Here is a 15,311-nt window from a genome sequence, read left to right as displayed (position 1 = left end):
GGAGGGTGTCAGTGTGAACTCATGGTCCTTGCTGGCCACACAGTGGGGGTGTGACCCCTTGCTTCAGCAAGGGGACCTCCCCAGGGCAGGCCCCACAGCCCTCTTCATGGGGTGCTCTGTTCCCCCAACAAGGCCATGTGGGACTGACTAAGGTGACCTGGGCCTGGAGGCTCCTACAGAAAGGATGCGTTGGGGAGCAGGGAGGGAAGGGCGCTGGCCCCGAGCAGCTCACTTCTTGGGCTTCCGAGGGGAGATGTCCAGAGGCGTCCCGGGGGACGGCATGTCCATGGGAAACATGTCCACCCACAGCTCCAGGCGGCCCTGAGGAAGGGGGTGTGGCACGTCTCGTGACTCCTTCCTCTACCCAGCAAGGCCAGCTCTCCTCTCCCTCCCAACCTTTGTTCTGGCAGGACTCATCAGTTTTCATTCTTGGATGCCAGCAATCCCTATGATGTCACCAACAGCCAATTGCAGCTTCTGAGGGAGATTACCCTAGGTTTCCACCAGAGGTGATGTGATTCTCACTCAAAGCCAAGACACGAGCCCTGGTAGTTACAGTGAAGGGCGTGATGTGTGTGTGTGTATGGGGCGCCCAATACTTTGGGGGAAGCAGCAAATAGCATGGAGATCTCTTTTTATGGACTCAGGTTGGGACTGATCCCAAATACCGAAAAATGTCGGACTCAGGCCAGTCACCTGTTCGATGCCCGGCTTGTCAGGGTTGAGCAGCGGCCGCGTCTCCACGTGTTCGGGCACCAGGTGGCAGCCCACGCGGGGGATGTCCTCCCAGTGTCTCAGGGCCAGCAGTGCCACATGCTCTTCTGTGGGCTTCCTCTGCCCTGTGGGTGCCAGAGGTCAGCTCATATGTGGGCTCAGCAGAACAAGAGACCTATGCTGGGCCAGGGGCTCAAGGGCATACAGAGGCCCCTTGTCCGGTCTACTGATGGGGAAACTGAGGCTCAGAGGGAGATGCAACAACAGCCCAAGCTCTCAGGTGCCTCATGGGCCCCGGAGGGGTCTGTGTCCTTGGGTTTTCCCTGCTTGGGGGGAAACTGACCCGAGAATCCCGCTGGGCTGCGAGGTCAGGGAAGAGAAGAACCTACATCCTGTCCAGCACCTTGAAGGTGGGTGGCACAAGCTTCCAGCAGAGACATTTGCTGGTTCTCCATGAAGGGCCACAAGGGCAAAAGGGTGGGGAGGGCCAGAACAAGCTGGGTATACACTGCCCTCACTCTGCCTTGTAAAAGCTGAGTGACCTTGGGCAAGTCACTGAAACCCTTTGGGTCTTGTTTTCCTCATCTGTAGAATGGGGAAGAACCTTCCTACCCCACAGGGAGGCTGAGAGGAAGAGAAAGGGGACAAGTGGGCAAGTGCGGTGTGGGATGGGGAGGAAGGGCAGAGGCTGAGCGGACAGAAGGGGGACGCTGCGGTGATGAGCAGAGGGGTGGTCCTACCACAAGGATGTGTGGGTCCTTCCATGGCCTCTTGACACCCCCATAGCTGCATGCAGCATCCCTTACCATTCTCGTCCTCAATCTCAGAGGGCCCTGTGAAGACGCGGTTGGACACCTTCACTCTCCCGGGGGGCCCGAAGTGGGGGCCATCCACTTTGCCCTCCTTGCAGAGGCGGGTCAGGATCTGGCTGGGCTTCATAGGGTCCCGCCAGATATTGTAGCCGTGTCTGTGAGAGGAGACGCATGGCCTGGGTGGGGCTTGGGGTGTGGCTGGGGCATCCCCAGGTGGTAAGTGGCCCCGGCCAGATTCCTTAGGTTGGCTGTTGCCCCATGTGAGCAAGTGAGCTCTGCCCCATGCTCCAGGATCAGCTGAGACACGAGGGCTGCTGGAGGCTGATCCCTCCTGCCCTGGGCTCGGGCCCCACATGCTCCATGCTCCTCAAGGACGAGCATCCAGTCTCCCCGAGTGCAGCCGCACCATCCCCCCTACTATGTCCACTCCTCTGGAACTTCAAAGACTCCCTGAGGAAACTGACAACCAGAGAGGTTAAGGGGCTGGCCCAGGGTCACACAGCCTGGAAGTGGCACCGGCTGGCCAGATCTCCAGTGGACTCTTACTAGCACACTTCTGCCTCCTCCCAGCCCGCTTTTCTCTCCCTCTGTTTCCTCTGTCCTGGAATTCTCTGGCTCTCTCCTTGTCTTGGAACCTTCAGTCCTGGCCCCTGAAGGCTGAGCCCAGAGCCTGTGGGGGTAGAGGCCTGGCTGGGACAGAAACCATATGTCCACCTTCCCAAATCCCATGGTTTGCATCTTGATTTTGAAGTCAAGGTGCAGTAGGCAGCCCCCCTGCCCCACCCTGCCCCACGCACATGGAGTAGGTCTGGGCGATGCCGCAGGTGGCGCGGTGCTTGCTGTAGAAGCGGTTTTCCAGGTCGATCTTGGTTTCCCCAATGAGGTCATCCGTGCCTACCAGATCCCAGTCGTACACGGCCACCGTCAGCATGGATTCCATGGGGAAGCAGGCTTCGATGTCAAAGGACCTGGTGCGGTGGGGTTGGGAGAAGGGTTGAGGGTAGGGGTGGGGGAGGGTGGGGCAGGAGGGGGTCTGGGCTGGGAAGTCCGGGCAGGGTGGAGGTGGGGCACCAGGAGGCCTTACTTCCCAAAGACGGGGTTGAGCTGCTTGGAGATGTAGTTCTCCTTGTCACGGATGTCAGTCTTGCCTAGCCGGATGGCGATGTACGGGTCAGCTTTGCCGTTGATGTCTGCGGGGTGCAGGTCCGTGGCCTGGGATGGGAGGGGCGCTCCTGAGCAGAGTGCCTGCACCCTCATCTTCCCCCACCCCACGATGGTCCCATGATAATGCAGGGCAGGAGCACTGGACCAGAGAGTTGCTGTGTGACCCCGGCTGAGTTCCTGACCAACTCTGGGCCTTGGCTTCCGCCTGTATAAAGGACGGCACAAGGCCAGCTGCCCTCCCTGGTGTCTCCCAGTTGGGGGCTATCAGTTTGAGGCTGCTTTAGCCCCTCTTGGGCAGGAGAACTGGGAGCCTGGGGAGAGAGGCTGCAAGGGGGCTCTCACCCGGACCACGTAGACCCGGACCAGCACGTTGATGGGATCATTGCTGGGGATGCCCTGGAACATGCCGTAGGTGGGGTCGTAGCCGGCTTCCCGGGACACGTCCTCTGGGAGTGGCACTTTGTACACGCAGAGGGAGCCCTGGGGTGCAGCAAGTGTGGATCAGGGTGCAGGTTCCCATGGGCATAGGCAGGGGTGGCATTTAAAATAGCCCAGAGCACTGAGGGTCTGCACCCTGCTGCGGGGGTTTGGGGCCTTAATCTTTTAGTTGCTGGGTCACAGAGAGTCAGGGGTTTTTGAGGAAGTGGCCAGAGTGGGGGCAATTCTGTGGGGGTTGAAGTAGGGGAGTGGGTTCAGGGCAGATCCCCCTTATCACTCAGCGTGCAAGTATTCTGATAGTTTTCCCACTGGGGCAGCTGACAGTTTCCCTTGGCTGTCAGCCCCAGGCTTGGGGTGGGGAGGAGAGCTGGTGGGGGAGCTCAGGACTCAGGGCCTAGGTCTTAGGGGCTGGGCCCCGCTCACACTCGCCGCCTGACCTTGAACCGGCCCACGATGCGCTCCTCCTCGGTCCCGCCATCCTCGTCGTCCCCTGTCTTGCCCCGAAGCAGGTTGAACGTGTGCAGCCAGTCCTCGAAGTTGTCGAACTCTGACTCCAGCTCCTTGGGGTACACCTGAGCCAAGCCAGGCCATCAGGGGAGGTAAGGCAGGCCTACAGGCCTCTGTCTTGACCTGGGCATGACGCCCCCACACCCTGGTGGGGTCTGCTCCCAGACCTTCACCTTGAGCTCATCAATCTTGGGTTTCCTCTTCTCGGGGGCCTCCGACCCCTGGCCAGGGCCTAGGCTCTGGGTTCTTTTCTTCTTCTCCTCCTTTGCAGCCCTTGCCTTCTCCTTGCCCTTCATCGGCCCCTTCAGGCCTAGCCGGAAATAGACAAGGAGGCAGAAATGATCTGAGTAGGAAAGCCAGGGCTGGAGACCTACCTCATCTCTTCACTAATTTAACTTTGCTGGTCTCTAATAAGAGGACTGTTCTATATTAGCATTTTCCAAACAGCATTCAGTGAAACACTAAGTGTAGGTGTTCTTGGAATGCTTTAAGAGAAAGGATATATATATGTATATATAAAATGTATATGCATGATATAATAATTATATATATATAATAAATTGGGGAAATATTTTATTCTGTCTTTCTTTTAGAGATTTATTATAATAGCATTTGTATATTAAAGGCACTGAGAATCCTGCACCAAGGGACCTGTTTAACCAATTTGGCCTCAGAACCTTCTTTTCCCTTTAGAAAATCCATTCGTAGTGTTCCATGGAAAAGGTCTGGAAGACACAGAATGGGATGAGTTCTGAGGTCCCTTCCAGCTCTGATGTTCAAAGGCTCTAAATGTCTGTCCATCACTGTGGTTGCTCAACTGGTCAGAGTAAAAGCCACTGTACGTAAGGGCCTCAGGGATGCCTGAGGATCTGCCGTGCGCTGCTGCAGCTGTGAGGACCCACGGGAAGGGGAAAGAGAAGCATCTGCTGTGATGAGTGGAGGAGCCACTCGTATGATGGGCTGGGAGATGAAAGCAGAGTTCCAGGGCTCCAGGCTCACCTTCAGTGCTGTCCACCTCCTCCTTCTCCTCCAAGTCAATTCCTGAGATTTCTTGTTGTCGAATTTGCTGCCAAAAAATGAGGTGAGAAGGGAAGGTAGGTTTCCTAGGGCGGGGTTTGTTGACCCCACCCTGTGGTCTCAGACCAGTCTTAAATTTTTAGAAGCAGAAACTCTTTCCCACTGGGTTTCAAACTTATCATGTGCTCTGCTTAAGTGGGTTAAAAAAGTTTATAGTGTAAAATATGACTTAAGTGTACTTAGGAGTTTTATGATTCTTTCAGTTATGTACGATTGAAAAATATGTGTTCTTTAACATTGTTCTTAGTTTTAATGTTTTATTGTTTTAAAAGTATAACTGGATAAGAAAACATGGTTTATTTTCTTCAGTCAGTACACACTGGATTCATCCAAGGTGCCACTGCCGCCTGGTGGCAGCCTGTGCAAATTATAGGAACAGATTTGAGACAACGGGCAACCTCCTGAAGGTGGTAGAAGATACTACTAGATGTCCCTCAAGTATCTGCACTTCTGCTCTCTAAAAGTTTTTAGCACAGAGTCACCTAGCTAAAGATCACATTTCCCAGCCTCCCTTGCAGCTAAGTGTGGCTATGGGATTAGATTCTAGCCAATGTGAGTAGATGTGCTTATGTGCTGCTTCTAGGCTGGGCCCTCAAGAGGAAAGGAGTGTGCTGCCTCCTCTTCTCTTTACCCTTCCTGTGCACTGGTATTAGGACGTGATGGTAAGCCATCTCTAACCATATAGATGCCAGTAACAAGATGGCAGTGTATCAGTCTCCGACCCCAGTGAATCACCATATCAGCGTTCTTGTTCATAGCAATCTGACCTGCTACAGCAGCTTAGCCTGGGCTGTAATCTGAATGGTAAGCATCACACACAACTCAGGTCATAGAAAGGGCCTGGGGAGAGGATGTGGCTGGATCAGCTTGGTCAAGGAAACACAACCAGAGGCACGTGTCCCTTCTGGTCAGTTGGTCAGTCTTGGGTGCTTGCCCTGAGCTAGGTTGGCAGTGTGGACAAGAGACAAATGAGGAAGGGGAGAAATGAGCTTTCTGGAATTTGCAGTCTGACTCAGTAGACCTGTGTGTGCACAACAAGGGAAGAACATTTCACACAGCAACAGTGACCAAGACATGTAAAATAAAATAACATAATATGTAAAATGATAATAGATGTGCAAGTACTACCGAGAAGTTGTTGTTTCCTTTTGGCCTCTGAGTGCACGTTTCTCCTCTTCCTCAAAGGTCACCTCCTCTGTGAGGCTTTCCCTGCCTCCTAGGCACTAAATTGCCTTTGTTATCACATTGTACTGTATCTATTTACATGTGCATTTTGCATGTCCAGTAAACACTCAGGGCAGGTTTGGCATCTTATTTTTCGACCCCTGTAGCACCTACATTGGTGGTACATCATCCTATATACTCAAGGAATATTTGTGGAATAAATGAATGAGGACTTGAGAAAACCAAGCCTGGGAAGGCAGACTGGAAAAGGATGAGCTAGAACTTCAAGGCTGTGAGATAGAATGTTCCAAGCTCATATTGATGGAGTGGGGAGACCATTCTGGTGGGTATAGGAAAGAAGCTGAATAGGAGGGTCTGATGTGGAGTTGGCATCACCTCTCCCAGCCCAGTCCCTCCTCGGCCCCCTGCCTAGGACGGAGGCCTCACCTCTTTCATGGTGTCAATGGAGGCAAAGTACTTGGACCACCAGTCCAACATACTCTCATCTGGCTCCTCCTCCTCCGGCTCATCTGAGCTGCCCTTCTTCTTCTTCTTCTTCCTCTCCTTCTCTTCATCAGCCTACAGGGTTGGCCAGGTCCAGAGTCCTGCATACATCCCTGCACCCTGGCCATTCCCAGAACCCTGGACAATATGGGGGTCCCCCATCCATTATGACCATCTGCTCCCGGGAAGCCCTGGGTTCCAGGGAGCTCTGTGAAGCCACCAGTATGAAAGGGGCAGGACCTTGTTTTATGTCAGTGGATGCCACGGCCCAGAGAGTGTCATGACCCACCAGCATGAGCCTGGCCAAGGTGGGATTGGTGCTCAGGGGCTTGCAGCCCAAGCAGCTCTCTCCCTCTGCCTCTTAGGAGGGGTTACGCTGGCTGGAGCATCAGGAGCTGTGGGGTGGCTTGGTCCCTGATGCTGCTACCCTTGGCCTGATACCCTATGTAGTGTAGGGTCTTCTCTTCCCAGAGCTCCCCAACGGTATCCCCACTCACCACATCCACCTTGATGACGGCATCAGAACTCTGCAGAGGGGAACCAAGGAGACAAGGACAGACTTAGCCACCAGGCCGAAAGTGGCGGCAGTGGTCCAGCCAGGGAGGGGGCAGGGAGGGGCTCACACAGGGTTGGTCCCTGGGTCATGAGTGCTGTGCTCACAAGGCCAATTCCAGGACTGTGGTCCTGGAAGGTCTGCCTCAGAGATGTTTCCTCAGAACTTCCAGGGTGGTGGTTTGCCAACCTGACTGCACATGAGAATTACTGGGGGCTTTTAAAAATGATTCGTCGCAGGGCTCCCCTGAGTCCAAGGTGGGGTACTGGGCATCAGGAGAGTTGTCAACTTCACAGATGATTGCAGTGGGGAGTCAGAGTCAAGAGGGGAGGCTGACATGGCATGAGGCTGGAGGTTGGTAATGTTGGCTGGGTGAAAGGCAAGTGCCTTAATGAGTAAGTGGACACATTTACACAGCTGAAGGGGACCCCGATGAAAAAGGCCCCACCAGAGCCCATGGGGATGATGGTGAAGCTCAGGTCTGTGCTGTCCTCTTTGTTCACTAATGGCCTGAAGCTAGCTGCCTGCCCCCAGGAGGAGCTTCAGAGGCTGGGAGCCGAGGGGGGGACGTGGCATCTCAAGATTTAGCCCCACAGCCCCTGGTGGTGCCAATCCCAGCCCTGCAGGCCAGGTACCAGGCCTTGACTGCTTGCCTCTTCCATGAGCCATATGCCCTCTGCTAACTCAGCCACTGCCCCAGACTCTGGGGACCAGAGTCATGGGGTGAGGAAGGATCCTCTCGGACCCCGGCCCAGATCTCAGAAGCTAGGAGACGCCACAGGCTGCGAGAAGCACACAATGTCAGGAAAGGGATTTGGAGAAGGCAGTGGGGAGGTAAGCCTGCCTCCTGCCCTCTCAGTCCTGCCTGGACTCAGGATGACCTGTTCCAGGCCGGCCTCCATCCCACCCTCTCCTGATGGCTCCAAGTCCGTATCTGAACACCCAGGTGACAGGGCCCCTTTTGGCAGACCAACAGTCCCAGTCCTAAGCCAGGAGGAGTAAAGGCACTCCCACCTGGAACTCCTGCCCCAACCCCGGCCTGGGGAGGGTCATTTGTAAAAGGCTGAGAAAGAAAACTCGGACCCTCTGGAGAGAACACTGATGTTCACACAAGGAGTCCTTGCCTGTGGTGTCATTTGTTGGAATAAAAATAATGGCAGGCTATCGCTTCACACGTTACTGCTCTGTCTCTCAAACATGTGCACCGCATGTTCATGGCACATACACACATGCAGAATTGAGATTCTTGCCTTCCTGGACACTCTAGGATAGGGCTGTGTGCACACGCAGTCAGAGCTAGCCCTGGCCCACCCCACACTGAAGGAGGAGTGACTTAACGTGTTGTCTGGTGGGTGGGATGGGGGTGGTCCGGCTTTGGGAAAGTGTCACCCGCAATTGCACGTCTCCAGGCACCTTACCGCGTCCAGCTTCACCATGGTCTCCAGCTTCTTGACGGGCACCTCCGGCTCCATGCTCACCACGACCTCCCCTGTGAGGCGAGATGAGGGGCCCCCACTGTACAGCCCACGGCGGCCCTGGAGGAGCCTGCCTGGACAGAGAGACGGATCGACAGACAGACAGACAGGGAGGAGCAGGAGGAAGAGTGAGAGTGGGAGTGGCTGGAAGGCCCAGAGGCCTGATTCTGGAGCTTTCCGAGGGGAGGGGAGAGGGATTCGACAGTTGAGGAGAAAAGATGGGCATAAGGAGAGGGAGGAGGTGAGCCAGAGAGGAGTGTGAGCTGTGCTCAGTGACACAGTGGAGGCCATGTGGCGGGTGGCGGGGGGCAGAGTCTTCGCTGGGGTCAGTCAGAGAAGGCCATCTGCCCTTGGGCCCTCTAAGGATGCCTCGGCTCTGGCCTTTCTGGCACTAGTTTGGGGCTGCCTGGACAGCCCCTCCACCCTGGAGACCCTCCAGGGTGGACCCTCCTTCCTGGCCTCCCCTACCCCATCTGGGGACGCCCCCAGGAGAGAACCATGTGGTCTGGACTGCGAGCTGGAGCCCCCGCCCTGGGCCTCGGCAGCGGCCATACCCGAGGTGTTCCAGCTGGGAGCTGAGCGGTCTGGGGGTCGGTAGATGAAGCGCCGCAGGGAGCTGACAGCATGGGAGCCGACCAGGGTGTAACGCCCGAAGGCCCGGCAGTCCACCACGCGGATGTTCAAGGGCGGGTGCAGGAGCTCATTCTCCGGGAGGTCCTGGGGGTGGGGCCAGGAAGCCTGAGCTCAGAGAAGGGGCAGAGGCACTGGCCGTCCCTGGCCGCACCCACTGCGCCCAGCCCTGCCCCACCACGCCTGGGCCCGCACCCACCACTTCAAACCACTTGACCAGGGTGCTGAAGTTGGGGTTCTTCTTGTAATTGTGGATCAGGGATGACTGCACCCCCTTCCCTGCACACTCGATGTCCACCCGTGGCCGGTCCACCTGGGCCAGGTTTACCCGCTTCAGGTCTCGCAGGCCCCAGAACAGCACCTGTGTGTGTGGGGTGGGGGTATGGGGGGAGAGGACAGCCCTTCCATCAGGGGCGCTGGCTGTGGGGGGGCCACTCACCAGGAGGGGCAGGGCTGGGAGAGCTGATGAGGGAGGGTGTCCTGAAGGGGCTGTGGGTGGGGGGTGAGGGTGGGTGTGGGGGCGGACGGAGGCTGGGAAAGGTCCTGGACAGTGTGAATCAGTGCAGAAAGGGCAGGGGATGGGCGGGAGCTGGGGTCTGCCGCTGGCTCCCGGGTGTGACCTTGGGCCAGTCACCTCCCCTCCTGGGACTTCAGTGTCTTTTTCTGAAAAACGAGGCATGGCCTGAGGTTGCTGAAGAACCCTGGCGTTTGATGCCACCAGTGTGAGGTGTGCATACAATCCTTGACTGGGAAAGGGTGAGGGGGACCAGGAAGCGGAGTATGGCAGGGCCTGTTCAAGGCAGGGCCGGGAGGGCCGGTGGAGCCGTCACGCACCTCCACCCGGTACTTGCTGAGCACGGGTCGGATGCCCACAGGCACAGGCATGATGGGACCTCGGTCCATGTCCACTGGGCCGTTGATCGGCGGCAGGTCGGCCTTCCCTGCTGGTCCAATCTGGGGCATGGGGGACACAGTGTCATATCCTGGTGAGCCCAGGGAGAGGGCTCTCTCCCCCCACCAGTTGGGTGCCACATGATCTAGGGAGACAGAAAAGGCCAAACAACACAGGTCTACAGGAACCACACCCCCAGTTCAGTCCCAATAGCCTCACAGCAGGATGGGGAGGAGAGAGGCCCCTGGCCCAGCCCCCTCTTTCCAGCAGCCCCACCTGCAGCAGCTCGAAGGCGGCCAGCAGGTCCCCTGCCATGGCGTTGCCCCGGTAGATCTGATAGTACTCCAGCTGGGGCGGGAAGCGGGGTGGGCAGTACGCCTCGTCGGCCATCTTCACCAGCGGCTTGGCAAAGGTCCGGCCCATGAAGTCAGCTTTGCCCTGACGCAACAAACAGCCAAGGTGGCCTCTTGATGCCTGAACTGACCGGGCACCTTCATACCCAGGATCTCTTTCAGTCTTCACCATAGCTCCATGTAGTTGCAGGTGTGATCACCCCATTTTACAGATGGGGAAACCAAGTCTTAGGCTAGCTCCAGGCCAGGCTGGCAGTGAATGGCAGATGCAGATCTAGAAATAGTGCTAGTGCTCGTCCAGAACTCACTCAGGGCTTCCCAGTAGCTGGGGTGGCTTGTAGTAAGTGGCTCCCCAGCTCTGGAGGGGTCACCCCAATCCTCTACTCCCTCACTCCAGAGCACCTATGGAGAGCTATGAGGCTGCAGATGACTGTGTACACAGGGATGGGGGGAGTTGGGAGGTCTAGGATGGGGGAAGGCTGGGGACAGCAGGCCTTCTTGGCACGGCTGGGCCTGGGCTTGGTCTGTTTGTGCAGCAGGCAGGGACGCCCTGGCCTGTCTCCTTCCTGAGACCCCAGAGGCCCACAGCATCAGGAGGGTCAGGCTGCAGTGAGAGGGCAGAAGACACCTGGGGTCTCGCAGAAGGGCTGGTCAGCAGCCCAGACCCCTGGCTTCCTGGCAAGAACCCTGGCCAAGGGGCTCTGGGGGTGGGCTGGGGAGGTGGCAATGCAAGTGCCAGAGCCCACCCGTACCATAGTGTCCTGGTCGTAGATTTCGATAACAATGATAGGGGGATCGTCCCGCAGCTCATGAGCTTCACCATAGAGCTCCAGGTTGTCAAACACCAGCATCTGGTCCCAGGTGGGGCACAGGGTCTCATTCAGTACCTGCAGCAGGGTGGGGTAGACAGGTAACAGGTAGGGGTGATGGTGGGTGGGCAGATACCGGAGCAGGAGTCACCCCCAGTCACTCCTGTGGTTTCCGGGGGGCTCGGGGGCAGGAGTGCCATGTTCTCTGACTCTTCGGGGAATCTTAAATGAAGGCTGCTATGAGGTCTGCTCATGACCGTCCCCCCTCACCCCCCGCCAACGTCTTCCCTGTCTTCTATGTTGAACGTAACTACAACTAAGGCCTTCACCAGTGTGGTCCTGCAGCTATCTGCAAGCCTTCCCTCTAAGGATCTGGGTACTGGCTGCTCTGTTTCTCCAGGTCCCAGAAACTCAAAGGCCCCCCAGTGCTCTCAAAGTCAGAGCCATCCGCTCCTCCCTGGGACCCTCACCTCTGTGCACTGACTCTGGTTGATGAAGAAGACACGGGCAAAGGGGTCCGAGAGGCCGGTGCTGTCGGCAGCAAAGAGGCTGCGAGCCTGGTACATGTGGGCGCGGAGCTGGAAGGCCTGCTTCTCTGTGGGAAGAGCAGGATGAGGCTCGGGGAACAGGCCACCAGCCAGCGTGCCCTCTCCAGGTCAGGGTTCAGAGCCGGGGCCACCCAGACCTGGGAGTCCTCACTCACTAGTGTAGACCAGGCTGATGGGCGGGAAGGAGAGTAGGCCCAGGCCCTGGGCTGCCTTGACCTCCTCGAAGCCGCAGGGCAGGCCACACAGGAAGTCCTTGCGCTGCTTGCTGAGACCCAGCCACAGGTAGAGCTCCAGCTTGGCCTGCACTGTCCAGCCCGCCGAGCCGAAGCCCCGCTTCCCCGGCAGCTGGGGGGTGGGTGCAGGGTCAGCTGCCAGAGCCCGCACGATGAGGAAGGGGCAGGAAGCTGAAGAAGCTGTGGTCAGAGGGGGCCCATCCCCACCACAGCCATCCCACTGGGCTGTGCAGTGGGAAACACAGCACAGAAGGGGATGGGCAGGGCGGGATCCCCCTTCCTATTCTCTTTAGCTCTTCCCTGAGCATCTTGTCCACTCAGGCCTGGCAGACCCAGGGGTGTGGACGCTGCTCCCTCCAAGAGGAAGATGACCTCTTGAGAGTAGCCCAGCCCCCAGCCCCTCCACCCGCCGCTAATCCACTCCCCTTCCGGCACCTTGAGGAAGAGTGTCTTGACCTTGGCGCAGTCCTTGCCCAGTTCCTCCTCCACGATGGAGAAGAGCAGGTCCTTGGAGGGCACCCGGGTGTAGGCGATGCGCTTGTTGTTGCTCATCATCCAGATGAAGACATCAGGGATGCTGTGCTGGGGCTGGGACAGGGTGGGGTGGGGGAGGCCAGTATGCCCCGTAAGGGAGGGGACCGGATACTGGGTCTTCCTTCTCCTCCCGCCAATGGAATGGGAAGAGCCCGGGACAGGATGAAAGGCTTGGTCAGCCCTGTCCCTCAACACCTGTCAGAGCAGGAGGGCCCTCTCCCGCCTTGCGTCAATTTGGCACCGTGCTCCGGCACAGGGCACACCTCGTCTGCCAGGAAGCGCAGCTTCTGCAGGAAGTTCTGACAGAGCCTCAGCTTGTCGCGCACCGTGTGCCGCTTCACTTGTGCCCTCAGGGTCTTGGCCTGCTGCCCCATGCTCTCCTGCGAGGTGGGGAGAGGGGGTGGTGTAAGCAGGGCTCAGGTTGTGACATGTGATGGAGGGGCTGGCCCTGGGGGCCGTGACCTCAGAAACGGATGTCCCCCCACCTCGGCTTCCCTTTTCACCTCCAGACCCTCCCTCTGTCCCTGAGTGGTCCAGCCGTGTCCTCACCAGCTCCCGCATGCAGGACTTGAGACGCTCCCGGTCCAGCCTGGTGCGGGATGAGTGGCCCTGGTCCTTGTCCGTGAGGGAGAGGAAGCGGCTGGGGTTGGGGGTGGGAGCAGGGCTTAGCAGAGATGACTCCTTCTCTGCCAGCCTCCCATTGCCACCCCACACTGGCAGCCCCTCCGCTCACTAGCAGCCAGAGCTCAGCTCCTCTAGGACGCCCCGAAGTCGACGCTCAGGGTATGACTTCTCCGTTTTGATCATCTCCTGCACATCATTCAGGCCTTCTTCCTGTGAACCAGGAGTGTGAGCCACAGCCCCCGTCAGCCTCTCCAAACATCTCCCTCCTTCATCAAGAGGATGAGGGGCTAGTATCCTAAGACCTCCTGTGAGCACCATCCCTGGAGTGCTCCGCCATTATAAAGAAAAGTGAAAGTGAAGTCGCTCGGTCGTGTCTGACTCTTTGCGACTCCGTGGAATGTAGCCTACCAGGCCCCTCTGTCCATGGGATTTTCCAGGCAAGAGTAGTGGAGTGGGTTGCCATTTCCTTCTCCAGGGGATCTTCCCAACCCAGGGGTTGAACTCTGGTCTCCCGCATTGCAAACAGATGTTTTACCTTCTGGGCCACCAGGGAAGCCCAGAAACACCAATTTCCAGGTTCTGTTTTCAGAACCCGGAAGCTGTCATGCTCGTGACTCTTTGGTTCCTGAGGAAGAAGCCATCTCTGGGTCATGAGTCTGTGGTCCTGGTGGACCCACAGGGGTCGGACAGAGCCCAGGATCAGATGCAAGGGGGCAGGGGGTAGAGAGAGAGGGATTGGCCAGACGCCTCCAGGGAAACCCAATACTAGACGGGCCACAATTCCCAGACTCCACTCTGGGAAGCCCTCAGACCCTGGACTGCTCCTGGGAATGGGGCAGGGACAGGAGCACAGGACCTGCTGGGGCCATTCTGCAGTCCCTTCTCGATACCCATGGTAATCTGCTGGGCAGACAGGCCTTGTGTGAGGCAGGGGCGGTGTCCAGGCTGGGCGAGGCCCTCAGAAGCACGCCCCCTCTGCCGTTCCCCTCCCACCCCGGGCCTGGCCCTGACCAGCTTGTCTGCGATGTGGTCCATGATGTTGGCATTGTACAGGCGACGGCGTTGGTCAGGCCACCAGCTCTTGATGTAGATGCAGGGTTTGTGCTCCAGGTAGGGCAGATGGAAGTAGTTCCTGGGGTGGGAGCAGGTGGGAGACTGAGGACTGGGTGCCCAGGCAGGCGGGCAAGGGACAGGCCACCAGAGGATGGCAGGCAGTGGGCAGGGCCTCTCAAGGCCCCTGTCCCGCCTGGCTCACCTGTCGGTGATCTGGGGCCGCATGGGTGGGGTGGAGGAGACCGAGGCCAAGCCCCCACCCTCGTCAGTCTCTTCATCACTCAAGTTCTGGATCAGATCGACTTCCTCCTCATCCCCAGGCTCCTTCCGAGGCCGAGGCCGCTGGGGTCTTGACAGCCCATCGACTTCGTTCCCGTAGTTGCCTGGAGGCAGAAGGGGGCACCTGAGGGCCTAGAGGCTTTTTCCCACCTGGCCCCACCCTGCCCTCCAATCCAGGGGGTCTGTGGCTGGGAAAAGCAAGAGTCAGGGAATGGGGTCTCTGCTGGGCTCTGTGTGAGCTCAGATACCATAGGACACTAGCCAGAGGATGGGGCCATGTCCTCAAGGTCCAGCCCCAGACATGGACCCTGCAGGACTCTTCTCTCTAGTCCTATGGGGGCCTTGCTCCCTTCTGCAGAGAGGATGTGTTTCCTTCTCACGTCCCTATTCGCTGAGCCCTAAGGTTCACCCTGTGGGGCGTGTGTGCACTCATGATGTGCAGTCACTGTGTGCTGTGTGGGCGCCTGAGGACACTCGAGGGAAGTGGTCAAAGTCCCCCTCCCCCCAGAGCTGTGCAGCAGGCCCAGCAGTTACCACTCTGTAGTCCCCGGGCCCAAAGACCCCTCTGTGAGCCCAGCTCTCACCTATGGTGACCTCAAAGGTGATGGGCTTGTCTCCATTTTTCCGGTCAATCATTGAGGCCTCCAGGAAGGCTCCAAATAGAAAGAATTCTTCTATTTTCCCCATGCAGCTCTGTGGGGAAGGTGGTTCAAGCCACCCTGAAAGCTTACCAGCATGTTGAGGCTGGGGCCAGGCCTCTTTCTGTCTCTGGACAGGCCCTTGGGGCTAGTGGTGGGGGACATCCCATCCAACTGTGGAACTAGGAAGCCAGATACTGAAGGCCCAATTCCTTTGGCCCTCCAGCCTGTCCCTTCAGGAAAGGCTGCTCTGTCCAGCACAAGGACAACCGTGGCTAGGAAAGGAGCAGAGATGGGCAGAGCACAGGCA

General features: G+C 57.8%; 1 protein-coding gene across 2 annotated transcripts in view; it reads right to left on the bottom strand.

The window, feature by feature from the left end:
- The window catches only part of OTOF (otoferlin), a 91,915-nt gene that overhangs the window by 6,274 nt on the left and 70,330 nt on the right, over positions 1-15,311 (bottom strand). For both annotated transcript variants that reach the window (XM_006046218.4, XM_044926148.2), the window contains 26 exons: positions 14,948-15,056; positions 14,287-14,467; positions 14,043-14,163; positions 13,141-13,241; positions 12,957-13,047; positions 12,671-12,787; positions 12,309-12,461; positions 11,796-11,985; positions 11,563-11,687; positions 11,036-11,170; positions 10,207-10,368; positions 9,873-9,992; positions 9,238-9,399; positions 8,963-9,125; positions 8,352-8,482; positions 6,878-6,907; positions 6,324-6,455; positions 4,635-4,701; positions 3,809-3,945; positions 3,566-3,700; positions 3,033-3,170; positions 2,611-2,738; positions 2,324-2,494; positions 1,521-1,681; positions 697-839; positions 233-321 (listed from right to left, as the gene is read on the bottom strand). In XM_006046218.4, coding sequence (XP_006046280.2) covers positions 233-321; positions 697-839; positions 1,521-1,681; positions 2,324-2,494; positions 2,611-2,738; positions 3,033-3,170; positions 3,566-3,700; positions 3,809-3,945; positions 4,635-4,701; positions 6,324-6,455; positions 6,878-6,907; positions 8,352-8,482; positions 8,963-9,125; positions 9,238-9,399; positions 9,873-9,992; positions 10,207-10,368; positions 11,036-11,170; positions 11,563-11,687; positions 11,796-11,985; positions 12,309-12,461; positions 12,671-12,787; positions 12,957-13,047; positions 13,141-13,241; positions 14,043-14,163; positions 14,287-14,467; positions 14,948-15,056 — 3,392 coding nt within the window. The remainder of the gene's footprint in view (positions 1-232; positions 322-696; positions 840-1,520; positions 1,682-2,323; positions 2,495-2,610; positions 2,739-3,032; positions 3,171-3,565; positions 3,701-3,808; positions 3,946-4,634; positions 4,702-6,323; positions 6,456-6,877; positions 6,908-8,351; positions 8,483-8,962; positions 9,126-9,237; positions 9,400-9,872; positions 9,993-10,206; positions 10,369-11,035; positions 11,171-11,562; positions 11,688-11,795; positions 11,986-12,308; positions 12,462-12,670; positions 12,788-12,956; positions 13,048-13,140; positions 13,242-14,042; positions 14,164-14,286; positions 14,468-14,947; positions 15,057-15,311) is intronic.

This window comes from Bubalus bubalis, chromosome 12 (genome assembly GCF_019923935.1).
Source record: "Bubalus bubalis isolate 160015118507 breed Murrah chromosome 12, NDDB_SH_1, whole genome shotgun sequence".
NCBI classification, from domain to species: domain Eukaryota; kingdom Metazoa; phylum Chordata; class Mammalia; order Artiodactyla; family Bovidae; genus Bubalus; species Bubalus bubalis.
The sequence above is the reverse complement of the archived record's forward strand: the minus strand, read 5'-3'. Positions and strand labels throughout refer to the sequence as shown.